The sequence below is a fragment of the Ochotona princeps genome, chromosome 14 (assembly GCF_030435755.1).
Source record: "Ochotona princeps isolate mOchPri1 chromosome 14, mOchPri1.hap1, whole genome shotgun sequence".
Lineage (NCBI taxonomy): Eukaryota > Metazoa > Chordata > Mammalia > Lagomorpha > Ochotonidae > Ochotona > Ochotona princeps.
Window position 1 is genome coordinate 44,886,670 of NC_080845.1, and position 22,781 is coordinate 44,909,450.

At 40.4% G+C, this 22,781-nt stretch overlaps 1 protein-coding gene across 2 annotated transcripts in view; it reads right to left on the minus strand.

Annotated features, from left to right (window-relative positions):
• Positions 1 to 22,781, minus strand: part of SH3GL2 (SH3 domain containing GRB2 like 2, endophilin A1) — a 186,906-nt gene that overhangs the window by 19,454 nt on the left and 144,671 nt on the right. For both annotated transcript variants that reach the window (XM_004581087.3, XM_058672676.1), the window contains exons 2-3: positions 16,570 to 16,638; positions 9,658 to 9,730 (exon numbers count right to left, since the gene is read on the minus strand). In XM_004581087.3, the coding sequence (XP_004581144.1) occupies positions 9,658 to 9,730; positions 16,570 to 16,638 (142 nt within the window). The remainder of the gene's footprint in view (positions 1 to 9,657; positions 9,731 to 16,569; positions 16,639 to 22,781) is intronic.

The window sequence follows — 22,781 nt, forward strand, 5'->3', positions numbered from 1 at the left end:
GAAGGACATGGTATCCCTGGATTATCCTGAACAAGAGCAAAGTTCTCCGAGTTGGTGAGTGTATATATAAATATCTGATGTTGTCTCTAGTGCAGCATTGAGGATTACGACAGCACAATGTTATCCAGTCCAAAGAACACAGTTAATACAGATGAATGCAGGAAAGGTTAGAGGACTACTATGGATTAAAATATGTTTCTTCTAAGTTCCTAAGTTAAAACGCTAACTCCCAATATAACTCTAAGTGGAAACAGTTGTCAGGAGGAAATGTCAGATGAATGAGGTCAGAAGGTTAGGGCCCTAGGCTGAAAGGGCTCACAGCTCTCCAGGAAGAAGGAGAGAGAAAGATCTGTTACTCTCCACACACACACCCCAAGAGCACACACTGTGAAAAGGTGGCAGTCTGGAGGCTGGGAAGACATCGACAGAAATCAAACTAGCCAATGCTTCATCTTGGTTGGACTTCTACCCAACAGTTCAGAGCGCAAACAATTTCTGTGGTTTAAGCAATCCAGCCTATGGCATTCGGTTATGGCAGCAGGAGCTGGCTGAAGCTATAAGCTGACTGTATGGCCACAAACTCCACGGTTGCGGTGAGACATGAAATTTAATGGGGTGGAGGCACTTGTTTAGCTCATGATATATTATCTTTTTATATCTGATCACTTTAACAGACTTAACATCAAGCCAAGTTCCATTAAACTAGTTGAAACCTTATATTTGTTAAAATTTTTCATAACCCATATATTTCTGAGGCTTCATTCTATCTGGGTTTATTCTTCTTGGATAAGGTAATCATACATAAATTAACTCTGAAGGAAATCTGACAGAAATACAAACTGTCTTGGCTGTACATCTGATCGAGTCCTTGAGCAATGGCATTTTCTTGATGACAACCTTATTTTCATGAGTAGTAAACACCAGATCAATGAATGAATGTGCAAAAGCTATGACTTGCATGAATAAGCAGGCGGGTCCCGAACACCTATTCTAGGGAGATCTCCCTGCCTCAAGCACAGCTGCTTCCTGACCATTAACGCCTTCTCACCCAGGGCCCTTTTAGGCAGCTTTGCCCAATGGTGTGGTAGAGCCATACAGCATTGCTCAGAGGAGCCACGCCTGAGCTTTCTTTCCCAAGTCTACCTTCAGTGATAGCACATTGGCCAGGGCAGACTTTGTAACATTCAGCACGGTAATGATGTAAGTAAGACTCTACTTCGCAATACGACTGCGAGATCCTGAGCAATATACTGGTCAACCTTACGATTGTTCCAAATATCTTCAGTGGTGGCTAAGTGTTGTTTCTTCAGTTAAAGAAATATTTCACATGAAAAAGCATAAAGAATGGCAAAACATATACACATTCTTGAAGTCTATCACTGTTAAAGACAATGTCCCTGACTGTCTCTAAACAGGTACCTCTTAGCTAGCATTTCCATCTCTGTGTTTCAGAAATTGGGATGCAGCCCCCTCGTAAGTCCAAATGTTGAGGTTCTGGCTGACATATGCAGGAAAACCTTGGAGATTCCTTTTCTATAATCGTTCAGGACCTATGACTGACAGCTCCATGATGCAGTTTCTTAAAATGGTGTAAAATGACCAAAAACTCAAGAATGGTACATTAGGCATTATACTGAATAGGTAGAACTCAGTCCAGAGAAGTTGCCTCAAGAAAGTGATGACTTCTCAGAATGTACAGGGAGTAAACTGTACAAGCCTTAAGTTGCGTTTCTGGATCTAATGTATAGTTGAGGAATCATGGAAACAAGGCTTCATCTTCTGAAATTGTTGGTTGGAACAAAGTGGAGCAAAGATCAGCAGAGCCACATCATTTAGAGCTGCCGCATTTTGCGCTTAGTACATTAAGCCTGAGTCCCACTCAGATGGATGAGCAAGCTGGGAAATCTAACATAATGAATACCTAAGTAGAAACATCATGTATCCACATTAGATCTGGGTATGCACTTCAAGTCTCAGCTACCGACCCAGAAGTCTCTACTAGGTGTAGTTCACATGTACCTTCTTTTTTGTCTTGCAGTAATTCAACAGTCAGGATCTTCCATTTCACAGACAAGGAAAACAAAGTACAGAAAAATAATATAACCTGCCCCAGGACACACAGTAACAAGAAGTCAGAATTTGAATCACAGTTGTGTCTCAACAGCCTGTTCTCTTTGCAAAATGCTACATCAGCTCTGTTTTATTAAACTTAATTAAAATGAGATTTTCTAGCAGCAAAATGTAAGGCCTTAGCTATATTTATACCTCTTGGGTGATTAAAAATGCAGACATGACAAACTGATAGGACTAAGAAAGCTGGATGAGGACTCCAGAGGTATTGGCAGGGTGGAAGTCTTTGCATTGGCATAGGGAAGGATGTCTGACCCTGAGTCTAACCTTTCAGACATTTCCTATGGGAGTCAGCAACAGAAGGCTGGTTTACACAATTTCTACAACACTAGAAATCTCTGACATGGAGAAATATTTAGCCTAGTGGTTTATTGACCAGTTAAACACTTCTGCCCTACATTTAAGTCTCTGAGTTCCATCCTAGCTCTAGCTTTTCCAGGTCCAACTTTCTCCTAATACAGATGCTGGGAGGCAGAAAGTGACGGTTCATGGCATTGGTTCCTGCCACTCACGTGGGAGACTGGCTCCCAACTGCACTTCCAGCTAGGGCTCCATTGTGGAAATCCCAGGAGAGAAACAAGGAATGGATGAATGCCCTCTCTGCTTCTGTTTCTCTTTCAAATAAACAAAAAAATATTTAAATAATCTTATCATCAAGGAATTTGTTTAGCATGAGTGGACTACAGTATTCACAAACGAGTAAATGGCATCTATCCCAAAATATTCAGAATTTTAACTTACTTATCATTTAATTTAAATTTTCAAAATCAAAGAAATGTATTCTTTTATAAAAACCACTATTGAGGGCCTGATGCTACAGCCTAGTGGCTAAAGTCCTTATCTCACATCCGCTGGGATCCCATATTGGCACTGGTTCGTGTCTCGGTGGCCCTACTTCCCATCCAGCTTCTTGCATATGGCCTGGGAAAGCAGTCGAGGACGGACCAAAGCCTTGGGACCCTGCACCCGTGTGGGAGACCTGGAACAGGTTTCAGGCTCCTGATTCCTGTCTTCAGATCAGATCAGTTCAGGCCGTTGTGGCCACTTAGGGAGTGAACCAGTGGATGGAAGATCTATTTCTCTATCTCTCCCTCTCTCTGTAAATATGACTTTCTAATAAAAATAAATAAGTCTTTAAAAATAAATAAAATAAACCACTATTTCAAGTCCTGCTTCCTGGGGCAAACAAACCTAGAACCCCTTTCTCCCTTCCCCACCTATCAATGAGCTGGAATTTCCAGAAGGAATGAACAGCGTAGGCCACTTGGAGTGTCTGTATTACAAGTGTGTGAGGTTCTAAATGGCAGATGCTCAATCTTGGTCTTACTTGTTTTTTTTTTTAAGATTTCTTTGTTTTTATTGGAAAGTCAGATATACAGAGAGGAAGAGAGACAGAGAGGAAGATCTTCCATCCAATGATTCACTCCCCAAGTGGCTGTAATGGACAGAACTGAGCCAATCTGAAGCCAGGAGCTCCTTCCAGGTTTCCCACATGGGTGCAGGATCCCAAAGCTCTGGGCCATCCTCAACTGCTTTCCCAGACCACAAATAGAGAGCTGGATGGGAAGCAGGGCCACCAGGATTAGAACCAGTGCCCATATGTGATCCCATAGCATGTAAAGACTTCAGCCTCTAGGCTACCACACCAGGCATTTAAATTTGGTTTTAAAAGTCAGGTGAAAATGTACTTTATTACACTATTCTGGAGACTTTTTTTTTCTTAAATAGAATAGACAGGAACAAACTGAATTATGGATCTATTCCAGCCTTTGCATGCTTGTTATGACAGAGAACTTTTCTGTGTGTGCTGAGAAGGTATGCTGACCCTGATGTCCTAATCAAATGCAAACCTCACATTTCTTCCATCATAAGCGCTTTGAACACAGAAAATACAGTGCACAGCAGGGTTTTGCTTTTCTACATATTTTTCTCTTGAATGCCCATAAAGTCTGTCTTTTTCCACCTTGTGATCAGTCACAGTCATTACATATCTACACAGGACTTTTAAATAATAAGTTAAAATCTCATTTTTGGAATATTTCCTTTGAAAATAAAAGTTAGCTATACTAGTTTTAAAACGTCTGATTTGTTCCTGGAAAGTTACATCAAAATCATGCTTCCTGCCCGATGAAACTGCTACATGTATCTTGACAATAGGATAATAGAACTCTGTACCATTGTCCATACCTACAATGTCAGGATATTCTTTTTTTTTTTTTTTTTTTTTTTTGCACTTTCTCTCATTTTATTTATTATTGGTAAAACAATATTTTCTTTTTTTTTTTTAAATTATTTATTATTTAACTTCAGTAATTACATTGTATTATGTGACACAGTTACATAGATACTTGGGTTCTCCCCACCCCTCCCCAAACCCTCCCACCATGGTGGATTCCTCCACCTTATTGCATAACCACAGCTCAAGTTCAGTTGAGATTTCCCCATTGCAAGCGTATACCAAACATAGAGTCCAGCATCTTGTTGTCCAGTCAAGTTCAACGGTTTCTTAGGTATACCCTCTCTGGTCTGATGACAGAGCCAGCAGAGTATCATCCCAGTCAATTGAAAGCTCCAACATACCATCAGCAAAAATTTACATCATTATGGAATTAATTGACATAGTAATGAGTAACCAATATGTTAAAAGTAAATGTGAGTTCCCAGCCACCTTCTGTGACCACCTCACCTATACTTCAATTTTAGTTTATACACAACATATAACATTCAAAACATAACATGTTATACATAACATCATATCATCTTAAATTAAGGCAAACATGTGGTATTTAACCTTTTGGGATTGGCTCATTTCCCTTAGCATTATGGTTTCCAGTTTGGCCCATTTGGCCACAAAGAACTGCATTTTGTTTTTTTTAATAGCTGAGTAGTATTCCATGGAGTAGATGAACCATAGCTTTCTTATCCAATCATCTTTTGATGGGCATTTTGGTTGTTTCCATGTTTTTGCAATTACTGATTGTGCTGCTATGAACATAGGAGTACATGTTGGTTTCTCATAGAACAAGTGTTCTGGATATATTCCTAGGAGTGCTATTGCTGGATCATACGGTATGTTGAATTTCCAATGTCTATTTCGGAGATGCGAGATGAAGACATAGAAGATCTACCAGACAAGGAATTCAAAAAAATAATGTTAAAATATGTCAGAGACAATGAGAAGAATTGGGAGGACTTCAAGGAATTCAAGAACCACATAGCCTCAGAAATACAACAAATGAAAAGTAAAATCCTTGACTTAGAGCACAAAATTGAGAGCCTAACCAACAGAACAAATACAGCAGAAGAGAGGATCTCTGAAACGGAAGACACACAAAACGAACACACCCAGTTCATGAAACAGCTGGAGACAAGTCTGAACAAAGCCAATAAGACCATACAAGAAATGAAAGACAACCTCAGAAAATCAAATATTAGGATTATTGGCCTTCCTGAAGGAGCGGAAAAAGAATCAGGAATGCAAATGGTGCTCGACGAAATTATACAGGAAAACTTTCAAAACACTTGGAACATGAATCCAGCTCAAATCCAGGACGGTCAGAGGACTCCCAGCAGATATGACCCAAAGCGATCTTCACCCAGACATATGGTGCTCAAGTTCCACTCCAACGAAGACAAAGAAAGAATCCTAAGACAAGTACGAAGCAGAGAAAAGATCACATACCGGGGAAAACCAATCAGGATCACTGCTGACTTTTCTGAAGAGACCTTACAAGCAAGAAGAGAATGGACAAAGATCTTCCAAATCCTGAATCAGAACAACTGTCAACCAAGACTATTGTACCCAGCAAAGATCTCATTCGTATTTGAGAACGAAATCAAATACTTCCACAGCAAAGAGAAATTAGAAGAATATGCCAGCACAAAACCAGCTCTACAAAATCTCCTTAGAAATGCACTAATTCCAGAAAAAAAGGAGGTGAATCATAAGCAAAGATGGCAAACAGGAAGGTCTCCCCACTAAAGTCCACACAAGGAAGGGCAATAACACAGATATCAACACCCACAAAAACAAGTATGGCAGGGCAAAATCACAACCTCTCAATTTTAACTCTCAACACAAATGTCAGGATATTCTTAAAGAGGAGAATGATGGACCTACGACTGTGAAGGACTATACTGCTGTAATAATATGGGGAGAATCAGTGGGAGGAAGGGGACTGGAAAAGAGGATGGGGAGAAACCCTAGAGCCTATGAAACTGTATCATAAAATAAAAATTAAAAATAACAAAACATAAAATTAATACACATGTCTTGGCATTTATTTATCCACATCACTGGCTCCACAACACAGTTGCATATTTCTTTGAAGTCAGGACCCAAATTCTGTTTGTGTCTTTGAAGCAGGGCCCTTAGCATGTTTTGTGGCACCTTCTTTGCCCACAGCGTGTCTGCTGATTAGGTGCCTGAATTACCGCCCTTCCTTCTCTTGAAGAATAAGGGATGTGAACTGAGTCCAGAAGCCACTTCTGTTTTACTTTTCCAAATCCTGACACCAAGAAAAAAAGGTTCTAATTATAAGAACAGGTCAATCAACCACCTCAGCTAAACGTTGGGCAGCGAAAGACTGGGCAAATGAAGACTCCATGATGGACTGTGACAATCAGTGGATTCTTCAATGACCTAATCGAGCTGGGAGGGATGTGACTGGCAGCGATCCATAACTGGAAGACTATTAAGACCACTTGAGCAAGTATCTCAGCATGCCCCACATCTGGGACGTTGGGCGGGTGGGAGACTGGATGGGGATTCTCCCTCAATATCCCCCTTCACCTCAGATACATAAATAATAAAAATATATATTAAAAAAAGAATAAATTTGATCATGTAAATTCTTAAAAAAAACAAATCAATTAGAAAGTAATGCTTCAAATGAGTAGTGTCTTTCATCGATAAATATATTGAAGAGGATAATATATTGGTGGTAAGTGGTACAATTTTAATGCTGCATGTATTGAGAAAGCAAGCTTTCCTAATTTTGCCACATTTTTGGTGAGATACTGACAATCAGGAGGTACTAGTATCTCTGAAATCCCTCCAGTAATCCAGGGTAAATGAGCTGGAACTGGTAGATGAATGATGTCCAATCCTTGTATTGGTGAAGATCACTGAAGCTTGAGAGTATTTCACCTGTAAATCATTGTGCGGAGTCTCCTGCAAAAGTCCTGACGTGCCACTCCACTGCCAGATGCAAATGATCAGCCTGGAGATCCAGCATGTTGTGGTCACGCGTCCTTCTCCCCCTCTAAATTTGTTCCCCCTCTTGCTATCACCCTCCAGCCTTGCTGGACTCATAATGTCTTAATTGTTTCCAGCTCTTTCTTGTCACAGGACTTTGCAATGGCTGTACCTCACCTCCTGAATCTTCAGTGGATACCAACTTTCCTGGCCCAGCTTTAGTACCACCAGCTTGGAACGTCCTCTGCTGAGCTCCCAGGGTTAATCAGGCCCACTGCAATTATGCATTTTCATGACACCCTTGTGTCCAGTGAGTCCCCTTCACAGATCTCTCAAGTGGGTCCTCATTTAGAACAGGATTGAAAGAACAAGGTCTTGATGATCTCATTCCTCAGTCTCCCTCTTGCTCCTATAGCATCAGCCTCGCCATCTCCCCCATTCCTCCTTGCCTTCCCCAGTCCTTCTCCTGGACTCACTTCTCAGGTCTTTTCATCATTTGCACTCAGTCTGTGCTCAAATATCAGTTATTTGTGCAACTTTTATGACCATCTTGTTTAGGAAGTCAACACTGTGATTCCCTAAATCCTCTCCTTGCTCTGTTGTTCTTCACACCACTTTCACTACCTAAACTTGCTCTCTGTCCTTTTTTTGTGAAAGTGTTACTTTTCTCTCCCATCACTGTGCAAGTGGTCAACCTTAGGATTCTTGTATGTTGCAAAAAAACCTGATTATTTTATTGCCCTTCCAATAATATTGCTGTTCATTCCATCAGGCTCATGAGAACTGGCAGCTTGGCAGGTTGCAGTTGAGAATGTGTGTTACACAGGATTTGTAGTCTGTTTTTTAATACTATGATATATTCAACTATGTTCTTTTATTTTATATTAAGAAATTATACTTTTAAAAATGAGTATATGCAAGTTGCTCTAAAGATGTTTTTGTACCTTATAAGTATTATATTTAACCTCCTGTTCCCTATACTAATCTTAGCTGACCAGAATAAGTTATTAGCACAATTCCTGTGCCTGAGAATGGAAATCACAGGGTACTTCTAGACAAAAATTTCTTGCCCCTGTACAAGGATTTCCACTGGCAAAACAGGTAGGGAAGTAGAACTCATTTCAATACTTGTCTTGAATTGCAGCTGGTTCTAAACCAAGAGGTAAATGCACTTGCTAGAGAGTTTTATGCCTCTGTGAAATATGAATGAAGGCTCTGCGTGCAGTTAGAAGCTTGATTTCCACTCTTTCTTAACTAATGTGGTATTTGATAATTTACCTGATACAGTGCTAAATTCTTACTTCTTATAGCTCACCATATTTTCCTCATTCATATACTCTTTCTCTGTAACGTGTTTCAAAAGCAAAGGGGACAGGACATTTGCTTCAAATTAGCAGCCATGCTGACAAAATGACTGAATGAAAGCTAGAGCCAACAGCAGGGGGCAATACAGAGTCAGCTAGACAGCATTATGGCCGCACTCACTGGCAGGCTTGTCTCACTACATACCCTGCCTTTGCCTATCTCTTGCCCATTAGCACTCAGTATGCAAACTTGCTGGAGCAGAAGCAGTTGCTTAGACCATCTTCCCTAGGGCAGCCAAAGACATGGGATCCAAACTCCCAATGAAATCAGCTTTTAGTGTAAGTGATTTTCCCAGTACGTACACATACCACCTATTTACACACTTTGGGTTTGGCTTCATGCTCCTTTGCTCTGCAGTTAGTGACACAATGAAGTCCACGATGCAGGCTTCTTGGCTACACCTGGTGCCTAGACAGATTGCCCAAATTCTGTCTGGTTCTCTTTTCAAAGCACAGTTCCAGTTCATCTAACTCCTGGAGTACAGCAGGTGAGCAAGAACAGTTGCTCACCTGTGACGTGCTTCCAGAAGAATCAGCACCCAGAAGAGTTCTCCTCTGGAGACACTGGTGACAGCGTATGGAGAGAAACATGACTCCAAACATAAACTACATAGCTTCTTCTGAACAACTGTGGATTATTATTTCTTATCTTAAAGCTCTCACAACTTTATTAACCATCCCCTGAAAATTAAATAACTGATCATAGCATATAGCTTCTCTGATACTATGGGTCACCCAACCTGTCAACACTTGGCTGTTTGCTTGTTAAATACATCACAGGTAGATTAAATATCACAAATGGGAGTCTTAAAAAGTGCCCCCTCCAAACAATGTGCGATACATTTACTCAATGACCCTCTAGGAAAGTGGACTGAGGATGCAGCAAGAGCCCAAACCTTTAAAGTCCATCAAAGATAATTATAACTTACCATGAGAGATGTTCTGAACATGTAAGACACTCCTTACCTGGGTTAGGCTGAAGGTATTCAATTGTTTTAGTCATTATTTCCATCACGGCCCGGCTAGTGACATCCACTTTCTGAAATGAAAATGTCAATATTCTAAGCGACAAAATCATTATCTTTGGACCCTTAGCTTCTGCTTGAGTCTCTGTGTAATCAGTGGCACAGGAGAGCAATGACCTTCAGTGGGTACTTCGGTAGAAGCGGAAGGCATCAGAGAAAGCTGCTAAAGCTGGTAAGGGTTTTTGCCCTCAAAACCTGGAAAGCTTATTTATCCATAGAGGAAGCTGATAACTTTCTAAACCTTGTTTTAAAATAGACTTCATCATCCTCTGACAACATGAGGTGGAGATAATGCATCATATTTTGTTCTAAAGGCACTGGCTAGATACCTATAGGGGGGCACACATGGTGGAAGGTCTCACTGCCCTAAAGAAAAAAAGCATGGAACATCAACTCTGTTTTGTCAAGATATAATATTTCTATTAAACTTCTGAGAAAATCCAACGGATATAAAAATCCTGAGCAAATACTTCTAGTCAGTTCAGGAAAATTCAGTTAACTCTAAACAATAACCTTTGAGCTAGAGTCAATTCCAGCAGATTTCCCAAGTACCACTGTGGGCCTTCAGCAGTTCGCCATGCTGCCAGGCCACCGTCCCCACAGGGAGGGCAGTGCAATGGCAAGTGTTGCGTTCATCAGCTGAGCTCTGTCTTCACCCACGAAATCCTCATCCTGTCAACACATGTGCAGTGTCACGTGCAGACACTAGATGGTGCAAGCGAAAGAAATTAATCTTTAGTGCTAGAAATTCAGGTATCAGCTATGTCCAAGGGAATTTTTTTAAAAATCGTTTTCCCTTTGTGGTACTAGGACTCTTTCTCCCCTTAAATCTGAAAATTTTTCCGTAACTTATCACACCTGCAAATAAAATCAGGCTTGCATGGAATATGTCTCCTCTGATTTTATCTTTCAGCTTTTTAATATTTAACAATTTCCCATTCCCACAGTTATATTTGTGCATATTTGCCAATACTGGAATAAACAGTAAGTATTACTGTCTATATGAGTCCTTTAATCTTTGCAGTGGATGGACCCACATTTTAGTTTGAATGTATGCAGTATCCCCTGGTGTTGTACAATGCACGTGTTGTGCAGCCATTAAGGAGAATCTCATAGTACATAGTCTGCTCTCACCTTTAGTTTTGCTTCTAACATTCAGTTTGTTCTTTTTTTAAAAAAAAGATTTATTTTTATTGGAAAGCTAGATATACAGAGAGAGAGAGAGAGGAGGATCTTCCGTCCAATGATTCACTCCCCAAGTGGCCACAATGACTGGAGTTGAGCTGACCCAAGGCCAAGAGCCAGGAGCTTCTTCCGTGTCTCCCTCGCGGGTGCAGTGTCCCAAGGCTTTGGGCCATCTTCAGCTGCTTTCCCAGGCTCAAGCAGTGAGCTGGATGTGAAGCTGGGCCACCGGGATTAGAACTGATACCCATATGGGATCCTAAGTGTGTGCAAGGTGAAGAATTTAGCTGCTAGGCCACCACACCAAGCCCCTATTATTTCTTCTCTAAAAAAAGATTTACTTGAAAGAACGACACAGACAGAGTTTCCATCCACTGGTTCATTCCCCGGTCGGCCTTAAAGCCAATGCCGGAGGTCAGATCAAACCTGGGAGCCCAGATCTTCATTCAGTTCTTCCATATCAGTGGCAGGGAGTTAATTACTTAAAACATTATACACTATCTTTCCAGGCATATCGGCAGAAAGTTTGACTACCTGCAGAGTAGCTGGGAATTGTCCTGGTATCTCACTGTTGTGATGTGAGCTTCCCAAGTTAGGGCCTAATCTACGGTGCAAGGCCTGCTCCTACAACTCATTCTATCTCAATTGCCGTAAGGTCACTAGTATCCCAGTGTTATATCACATGGCTATGTCATTCATCTCCATCCGTTTCATCAGGTAGATACTGTACCATCTCCCATCGTTACAAGAGGAAGGGTGAGAATGATTCCTTAAATTGCTTTGGGAGAGAACATACTCAAATACTTCTCATTATAGTACTTGCTATAACTGTCTTAGTTCATTATTAGCTATTGCTGTTAATGTTTCACTGTGTCTAGTATATAAAATCTATAATAGGTATTAATGCTTAGAAGTAAAACAGTACACAGAGAATAAATGAAATAAGGAAGGAGAACAGTGGGTGGAGAATGCAGGCAGGAAGGAGGGTAGGGTGGGAACTATCATTACACTCCTAAATCTGCAATTCCATATGCATGAAATCTATCCAGTTTAGGTAGGTTTTCAAAAGCAAAAATCAAACCAAAACAAAACAAAAAGCCATACATGTGGAGTCTGGTGTTATCCACGGTCTCAGACATCCATGATGAGTCATGAAACAAATCTCCTACAGATAAGGAAGGTGTTATTATCAGAGTATCAGTCAAGCACTATGTACTTCAGTGGTGGGATACCTTACGCCAGGGAAACAGATGCAGAGGCTGCACACGGTGCATAGCAACAGGATAACACAGATCTCGCACTGACTCTGTGAGAGCGATTAAGGGATCCGAAAGGAAAATAAGCTCCCTAAAACCAGACAACTGAAATGCAAGAGTCAAAGGGTTTCTAAGAAAATGCCAGAGGGCCAATGTGAACTGTCCAAAGACTGTCTGTCACTCTAAAGTCACATGCCATGGCAAGACTGACCAAGGTCTGACTTTCTCTCCATCTTTGTTGCTCAGTACTAATGTCCAATACACTCCTTGCAAAACCAGTGTCAGGCTGTTAGGATCCTGGTAGCCTTTTGGTGAGTATTTCAAGGACTGCTGAGTATGTTCCTAGCCTGGTGGCAAGCAAGTACATATCCTCTTATTAACAGGACTGGTAAAATTAGCATGAAAAGGATTTCCACCAAAATAGTTTAATAGACCTGGCAAAAGGTTACATCCACTTGAGAATAATAATTTAACCTTGAACTTACCAGCACAATGCTGATGGCTTCCTCAATGCCCAAATTTCCTACTTGGAAATAGCTTTTAACACACTCTAATTTACAAATTCCATCTGTGTGCATCCCTGAGCATCCTGGACACTGGATGTCGGCCCACACAAGGCAGCTTTCCTATGCATCTTCCTGCTTCCGGGCTCATTGTCTGATCTCTGCTTTGCACAGGCTCTGCCACCATCAACCTCCCCCAAATGCCACTCTGAGGAGTCCACCCAGTCTTGAAATACGCACCTCTAATCTATAAGGTGAAATGGACCTTTTCCTTCCCAAGAGATTCTTCTCAGCATTTTAGTTGAAGCAACAAGGTGACTAACACAACCCCATACATAAATGTAGGCACTATTTATGAAATTAAAATTTCCACATGAAGTAAGAATTTTTCTGAAAGTGCCAGCATTGTGACTCACTGGGGTGAGGCACCACCTGGGATGCTGGCATCCTACTACAGCACAGCTCAGATCCGTGTCCTGATTCTTTGGCGTTCCATCCATATTTCTGATAACCTGTCTGTGAAGACAGCAGATGATAACCCAGGTACTTAGCTCCCTGACACACAGGTGGGAAACCAAGACGATCCCAAGATGATTTTCCTGGCTCCTGGTTTTTAGGCCTGGCACAGCTCTCACTCTATTGGTCATCTTGGAGATGAACCAGCAGATGGAAGGTCTGACTCTCTCTGTCTTCGCCACTCAACACTTCCCACCCCTAAGACTGCTGCTCTATCAAATTAGTGAATGAATCTTTTTAAATATTTTAAGCACCTATTTTTGTCTCTCTCCTACAATATTCTAAATGCCAAGATTCTACTAGTTTTCAATTTCAGAGTCAGAAGAATTGGAACAAATTCACATTTTTGTATAAGGAGAAAAATAGGTCAGTCAGCCTGCCTTACTTATAGCATTTTTCTTCTTCATGCTAAATCAGATGATGGCAAGCAGGAGCCTGTGAGCCAGTTCTGGGCCACTACCTATTTTTATATATTTTATAAGTGGTTGAAATGTTGCACAGAAAGTCAACATGCCCTGCTTTCTGGGGCAGCAATAGGAATGACAACAGATAACAGAAAAGATGGGTGACATAAGACTATTTGCACAATACACTGAAATCTTTCTCTCCTAATTAAGTATAAATCTGAATGCAGAACCACAAATACACTCTTCAAACAATTAGAAGTTGACTGCAGGAATACCTCAAGTTTTTTTTTTAAAGAAAAGCTTCACATGTTGCTTGACAAAATAAGAAAAATAAACCCTATGATTTAGCTTCAGGCTTAGAAAAATGTTTGTGGGCATTTCCTGAACATGCAGGACATGCAAGAGTCTCTCATTTCAGTCACTTTATGAAACGGACATGGACTTTTCAGCAAAATGGGTCTGTAAAGACCTAATTAGTTGCTCCTTGATAACCTCCATTCTGTTCTCCGAAATTCCTACTTTAAAGTCTCATTTAAGAAACAAAGTGGATCTGGCACTGTATAAATAACCAGCTTCCAACTTATTGTTCTAACAGTGGCAGGCATTAAAAGCAAGGCTAGCACTCTGATTCCAGGCTATCAGTTTTAAATTCCTAAATACCCAAGTAACCTATCATTACAAACATTGTAATAGCCACGTGGCACACTGTACATGCCACTGAGTGCAAGAGGAGGAACTATGGAGCATCAGAGCATAAGGGGGGACCATGCAGAGGGAATACAGACAGCAGCTGATACAAATTAAAGTACCCAGGGCCCAGGGCAGTAGCCTAGTGGATAATGTCCTGCTTTGCAACCATCAGGATCCCATGCGGGTGCTGGTTTGTGTTTTGGCTGCTCCACTTCCCTACTAGCTCCCTGCTTGTGGCCTGGGAGAGCAGTACAGGATGGCCCAAAGCCTTGGGACCCTGCACTCATGCGGGAGACCTGGAAGAAGCTCCAGGCTCCTGGCTTTGGATCAGTTTGGCTCCAGCCACTGCAGCCACCCAGAGAGTGAACAAGCAGACAGGAACTCTTTCTGTCTCTCCTTCTCTGTATAAATCTGACTTTCCAATAAAAGTAAATAAATCTCTAAAACAAAAAACAAAATTAAAAGACCCACCAAGAATGTAAACTGATGACACCATTATGGAAGACAGGGTGGGGATTCCTCAGATACCTGAAAATTTATCTGCTACTCCTGACAATTTATCCAAACATATCAGCATCCAAGACAAAGAGACCTGCACCCTCAAGTTTATTGCAGCTCAATTCGCAATAGGTAATAAATGGAACCAACCTGGATACCCACCACTGGAAAAAAAAATGTGCCATATACATAACCTATGAAATGCAACTCAGTGATAAGCAAAAATGAAATCTTGTCTTCTGCACATAAATTGATCCAATTAGAAATCACTGGGCTTACTGCAATTAGTCAATCCCCAAAACACAAGTACCACATTTTCCCTGCTCTGTGAAAATACACACACAGAGTACATGAGTGAGAGTGACGAGTGATGTGATTACAGTTTATAGCCTCTGCCCACGCACCTAAGGAATAGTACAGCTTTTCCCCCACTTACTGTATATTGACAGCTCTACCTAATAAGGTGTTCTAACTGTGATTCGAAAATGCAATGGAAATTTGCCACTGTAAAAACTAAAAGAAAAAAATAAGGAAGGAAGAGGGTGAGTGGGTAAGCCGGGTAGGAGGGAGGGTAGGGTGGGAAGTACGACTATGCTGCTACATCTATATCATGAACTACATGAAATCTGTTTACTTTTATAAATTAAAAAGGGAAAACAAAGAGAAAAAAGGGCCACTGGGCTGTTTATAATGAGGACCCAGGAACTGCAGTAACACAAGAAGTAGCAGAATCATAGTAAAGTATAAAGAATCAGACATCGTAGAAGACAGATGGGTAGAATGTTATTTTCACAACCATTATCAGTGGCTTCCAGCTTTGGCTGAAGGTCAGGGGATATCCACAACCATTCAGAGATGAGAAATCAGGGTCCGATGCAAGTATCATTCCAATTACCAGTGGTTGCCAGTCATCAGGTGTAAGCACACATACACATCAGGTGTATACACATACACATATACATATATACATACACACATACATACATGCACACACACATGATTGCAACAGTCCCTACGGCTCAGATACAGGATTTCAACTTCAGATCCATTAGCTCCCAGAAATTTAACACCTACGATATTTCTCTTCACACAATTTCAGTGTACATGCCTCATCATAAGGCTAGAGTCTTAGAGTGAAAGAAAAGCAAAAGAGAAATGACTTAAGCCTCAAGAGAACTGAAACAAGAGAGTTTATTCACCACTTCCACTCATACTTGTTGAAATGCAATCCTGAAGGCTGAATATTAAATGATTTTCATTATTTGTAATCATTAATAAAAATTACCCTGAGTATGAATATTCTCATTTTAGTTACTCTAAAAGTGCAGTCTCAAAGAAATAAATGGACTTTCACAATAAGTGGTGAAAGGGGAGTTTGGGCTCAAGTCAGGTTCCAATATGGCACTCATTTCTCCACGGCTGCTGCCTCTGGCTGGCATCACCTTGTCAGCATGGCCTCCAGACGGTGACTCAGACACTCCTGAGAATAATCAGGGCATCCTTCTCTATCATCTCCTTTCCTTTCAGCTTTACCCAAACTCAAACACCAGCTTTAGGCTGTCCCGAGTTTGGAGAAGTGAGATAGACTCCACCGAAAGTGTGTTAACGGAAATGTGCGCTGAGTCTTTGTTTTGAGGAAAGTAAAAGGAAACAAGGGGCACTTTCCATTGCATGGTGTAGATACATTTTAACTAATAAGGTATATTCTCCAATTCCAATGGAGACGTTTCCTTCCCCTCCCCCCGTCTCCCCATGGGACACAGGGTTATGTCACAGGGAAATCTAAGCAGTGGGGACTTACCCTCTCCATCTCCTTGAAGTCGTCATCTAGCTTGGTCCCTTCGGCTCCTCCAACCTTCTCACTCACTTTCTGTAGAAATAATCACAAAAGCAAAATTACTATAATTTCTGTGAGAATGATTTATTAAGGATTTTAAGCACTTTCACAATCATCTACTGTAATCTCACAATCATTCTCTGACCTAAGTAGAGGGTCCTATTTTCATAGTAGGAAACCATGGCTCAAATGATTTAAATAACTCACCAAAGGTTATGCACCCAGGGAGCACCAGTGTGAGAATCCAAACTTCTAATTCTGAATTTCAACCACAATGTTCTTTCTTTCTATTAGATAAATCATTTTATAGCTACCTAATCACTAGCATTTTCCTGTTGAAAGTTTTAAGGGACCATAGCATCATACAATCATCATTTGCCTTTGACAATGAATTGAAAATCCTACCTAAGAAGAAAACTGCTACTTTTTCAAAGCCTATTTACTCCTCAAAGGGTTACTGAACAGAAAATTTCAAGCATCTATCAAACTGGTTTTTCAAAGAAGCAGCTCTGCAGATCTTCCGCTGAAAGGTCTGGAGTCTTACAAAGATCCTTATGGCTATGCACCACCACATGCACGTTCGACAAACCACATGGAAAATCTTTAGGTCATTTCTTTGCTTCACAATCATTCCCTACGATCACATATTTTACATTCACCAATTAACATACATGAGAGAGTCTTAAAGTACACAGAAAATGTCCATCATTTTTGGAAACCTATGTATGGATTTCAACTCCTGCAATAAAAGCAAACTTATTATTTTTAATTCAATTATCTAGAAACATTTGGACATATCTTCAATTATCATTTTTCACATGCAAACTTCATGTTCACATAAAAACATAATCTTACTCTATTTTGTAACATACCCTAAACAAATGATGACAGCAAAAAGTCTCAGTGAATGGATCCAATGGACATTGGGAGGGTGACATTATCCTTGGGTCGGTGAAATAGGCACCATTTCAGAACTATCCAAGCCACTTGGACAGAACCCTCAGAATGTGTACACACTGAGATTCTGGGTTGATATGCGGTACCAGGTCCTCATCCCTGGGTACTGGGACATGTGGAAACTCATGAGTGGTTTCCTCCTTTGTCTCTCCCTTTCCCCCGGAAACAAGAAGAAATAGTAAATTTGGAAGCAATGAATACACCCAATTTTCCCTAAACCTTGATCCTTCCCAACCTGATCAACCTTGCAATCATTACAAAAAAGGAAAATTTATTAAAAAAGGAAAAAATGAATGCATTATTCTTTTTTTAGAAAAAATGAATACATTCATTCTTTTTTTAGAAAAAATAATTCATTTATAAGAGGCAGACTATAGAGAAATATACACAAGCTGAGTCCCCTCCCCAAATAGTCAACAATGTTTGGATCTGCCTTGGTGCAAGGGCTGAAACCAGGATCCAGAAAATTAGTCAGGTCTCCCACATCCCACATTTCCCACATCACATGGATAATAGGAAATCAACTACCTGAGCCATCACCACTGCCTCCCAGGATTTGCATTAGGAGGAAGCCAGAATAAGGACATGCGCTGGGGCTCAAACCCAAGCACTAAAATATAACAATGAAGGGATCACACGAAAATACTTTGGTTTTTGTCAAAGACAGGAATCTGATAAGTGCTACTGACACAAGACTTTAATCTCACCTAAAATGCTATAACTGTAAAGGTAGCTAGAAATGTAATAGAGTAACATCTCAGACAAACGTAACAATTCACAGATATCAAAGTATAATTTCCCTTCATTAGCCACTGAAGTTCACTGAGGCTTTCCATTACAGCCCACTTTGGAAAATCACAGCATGACCTGGGTCATCCTGGTGGCTCGCTTCACTTCCTGCTACAGGCACCCCTAAAGACCTTGCTCTTTATCTCCTGGCCATGAAAGCTCTGATACTCACTTGCTAGGGCATGATCTGTGTTCCCGATCAGTTTTTTCTTTCTGCCCTTCATTTCTGCATCAAGAAAACCTTCAGGAAAATAACATTCTTGGGAAAGGTAAGAGTCAGACTGCTATCATCACTCTGGCCCACTGCAGTATATGCCAACCATCCCACCACACCTGTCATTGTAAAAGGAATACAGCTGTAGAGGAACAGCATGTTGATGTGTATATTCCTGGTCCGGTACAGAGAATTGCTACAAAACTTACATGGCAAAAGAATTTTTACCAACCTGGATCTGAATTTACAAGATATATATACAACAAATTCTGGTTTCCCGATATGACGCATCTATGATATGTTCCTTCAAATACACATAAAGCACTTCTCCCAATATAACAGCACTGAAAACTGATGTGAACTTTAGTGGAGACAGTGTGAGGTAACTGAGTCACAGCAGGACCCATGAAGCATTAAACACTGGTTTCACAGGAGCAGACTAGCTCCCACAACAGTGGGTTGCTACAAATAAGTGATCCTGCCCTCAGTTGACGCCTTGCTCATCATGTAGTCATGCCCTCTTGCAGACTCCTGCTAAATGCAGCCACCTGCCATGTTGTGGTGCCGCTAGGAAGTCCTTACTACATGCTGGAACCAGCAACACAGGCCAAATACACTTCTTTTCTTTAAATGTTAAACAGAATTACACAATCTCTAACAACACAACATGAAACAAAAATCCACTCTCTTGTCAAGGAAATGAGTTATCTGCTTTGAGTACCATAATTTCGCCTGTTTAACTGCTGTTGCATAATTGAAAAGTGGTTGGTGATTTTAACGTAATACATTCTTAGGCAGATAAGGACCAATACTTCAGAGGTAAAGGTTGACAAAATACAATATTCACATCCTTAATTTTTATCACTGACACACACTTTCATTTGTACCTGGGAACTTTGGAGAACAGATATTATTGTTGTAAATAAAAAAATGAGGGTTCTATATGTAAACTGCCTACCTACAGGAAACGCATTTGATTAGGAACAGGGGAAACTGGCACCTGAAAGCAGCATTTTTGTTCACAATTTTTATTATCATTTTTTGATACAGTTCCATAGGGCTTGGAATTTCCCTTAACCGCACCAAGTACCCTCCCTCCCACTCAGTTCCTCTATATTATTACTATAGTATAGTTCTTCAAACAGTCACATGTCCATCATTGCGGGCATGGAAATGACAGAAAGCAATATTTCTAAGATAAACCCCAGGCTTCTTTGGCTGGAAATCAAGGTTTGGGGAGCTGTCCACGGTGCTGGCCATCTCTGCCCTACGAGTCACTAAATTCATACTTTTTGAGGTGGATTCGCTGCTTTCTATCTTGATCACTGGCATCTGTTCTATCACTTATCCAATGCTCTGAGTGCTGCTGGCTATCACCCACAAGACCATAAGTAATTCTTACAGAGCCAGGTTTCATCTAGCATCTGTACCACCTAATCTAAATTCTGAGCCAACTGTGAACTGTCAGCCTCCTTGACTATACTTACAGATTCTTATCCAATCAGAAATTAGAAGGGTTGATAAACAATTCACTTTAGAAACTCTTAATGGAAATCCAAGCGCAGGTGATCTCGCCTGCATGTTCAGGCCTAAGTTACATAAAATTAGACACAAGAGTCTCACAGGTTACTAACAATTTTCACTATAAATGAACAGGCTCCTTTTTAATTCTGCCATACCTTCTGTCTCACTTGTCTCAAGGCAAGGGTATTTTGAGTCTGATTCTCAAAGCAAATGTTATACAAGATGAAATCATACTTGCTAGTAATAGCTTAGAATGAGAGCTGGTGGACCCAACATGATGGCTCAATTGGCTAATCCTCCCCTTGCAAGAGCTGGGATCCCATATGGGTGCCAGTTCACATCCTGGCTGCTTCATTTCCTACCAAGCTCCTTGTTTGTGACCTGAGAAGGCACAGGAGGATGGCCCAATGCCTTGGGATCCTGCACCTGTATGGAGACCAAGAAGTTGTGGCACTTAGGGAGTGAACCAGTGCATGTAAAATCTTCCTCTCTGCCTCTCGCTCTCTCTGTTAATCTGCCTTTCCAACAAAAATAAATAAATCTTTAAAAAAGAAATAGTGCTGGTAACTCAGACCAACTCATCAGTCCAGTCGCTTTAATTATTAGGCTTACAAATAAATGATGTGTGTGTGTGTGCGCACACACGCTCGTGCATGCGTGTATATGAGAGATTGGGAAGAGAAGGAGAAACAGGGAAGGATGCATGAGTAACAGCAAAATGCTAGAGGTTAGATAATGACACCAGTCTGATTGGTGTATTGATGCAAAAATTTCTTGTTCTAATTAGATTCATGTGAAAATCATGTTCACATCGACATCTACCCTATTCCCTGAGCTATTTTTTGAAGTTATAAAGGACCTAAATATATTAAGGAACTGAATTAAACAGTGGGCTAGACACAAGTTACTTGTTGCTTAGATTATGTGGCAAACATTTCTCTCCTTGTTTTCCAATACCATCACTTATCCCACCTAGCCATTAAAAGGCGGTTTTATTTTCTTAACTGGTACCATTTTTTTTCATGCTATTATTTGGTAGAAGCTTTCAGAAAGTTGAATGCCTGCTAATGCTGTTTAGCATACCTCAACTAAATGTTTCCCATCTGAGAAATTGAAGAGAAAAAAGTGTAATGTACTTTTGCAAATATCAAGGTTAAAATGAATGAGAACTGGCATCAAGTGACACAAACAAGACTGACACATGACTCTGGGATGCTCTTCAAAAAACAACGTATAGGTAAAAAGGAAAGGAAACAACCAACTAACTATCTAAATTAATATCTTAATTTTGAGTCTGCAGTAGTGTCTGCCTCATGTTACTGATCTCCATATACCAAATGAGAAAAATGTCAACGTGAATTAAAAGCAGGAGACAGCTTAAATAAATGACCATGATTTCTAACCCAAGGGATGCTGCCCTGTTTTCCAATGAGTCATGCCCCTCGAGGCTGTCACCTCCAGCCAGAAGATACTTCATCCTGGATGCACCTCTGACACTATCCAACACTGTTACCTCATTGACCGCACATTTCAGAGACTGCAACGCATTTCAACTAAAGGTACCCTTGAAAATCACATCAGTTAAGTCAATAGATGGAAGACCAAACTCATTCACACTCCTTACACCAGCAAAGTTATTCACTTTCTGACTTTTTTGGTTTTGCTCAATTTTTTTTGGGAGGGGGTGCTCAGATTTACCACCCACTATCATATGGAACCATGTTTCTTTGCCATCCACCTAATGCATTGTTTATTTCCTCTGCTTTGCACCTGGACCTCGTTTCCTTTGTACACTTTAAATCATATGAATTATTTACACTACCCACTCAGATGTCACCTTCCCCACCATCTGTGGCCGCTCAAAGTTCTCAGCCTTCTCGGGCGCCCATCTGTTGGACTACCTGGAACCAAATCATAATGAATAAAATTGCTGAGGATCTGTGCTCATATAACTTGTTAGATGCTAAAGGCAGAAATCACACTGTTGCTTTCTTTTTAGAATATGTGAAACTGAAGTAACTAACACTGTGCTTACTGAAGAGAAACATGATTATCCTGATGATTTACTAGGACCGTAAGCTACATGAAGGTTAAAGGAAATCCTTAGTTATGAGTCACCACTGGTTTCAGATCTCAATCCTGAGAGATAAGTCTCTTTTCCAATAGTCTTTGTCTCAAGTAAAATAGTCAAAATTCAAAAAATTAAACAAACTAACACATAAGGAACTTGATTTACAGCTAAGGCTAAAGAAAACTCAACTATAGCTATTGTATTCATTCATAATATTACTATGGGTACAATATTACTTTAGGTAAGAATTAGTGTTAATAATATACATTCTTTCAATTAATTTTGGTATTATCCCAACATGTGTTAGTTAAAATGCATATGCATAAGTGTGTGCATATAAACAAACATTTGGGAATAATTTGTAAATATATTGCACATGACAGAAAGTATTTTTTTCCAAAAGGATTTTTAAATCATCATAATTAATGTGTACAGCATGACATTTATTCACAATACAGAGTAAGTATTTTCAAAACAAGCTTTATTTATTGGAAAGGCAGATTTACAGAGAAAAGGAAGAAAGAAGAAAATACTTCCATCCACTGGTTCACTCCTCAAATGGCTGCAATGGCCAGAGCTGAGCTGATCTGAAGTCAGGAGCCAGGAGCTTCTTCTTGGTCT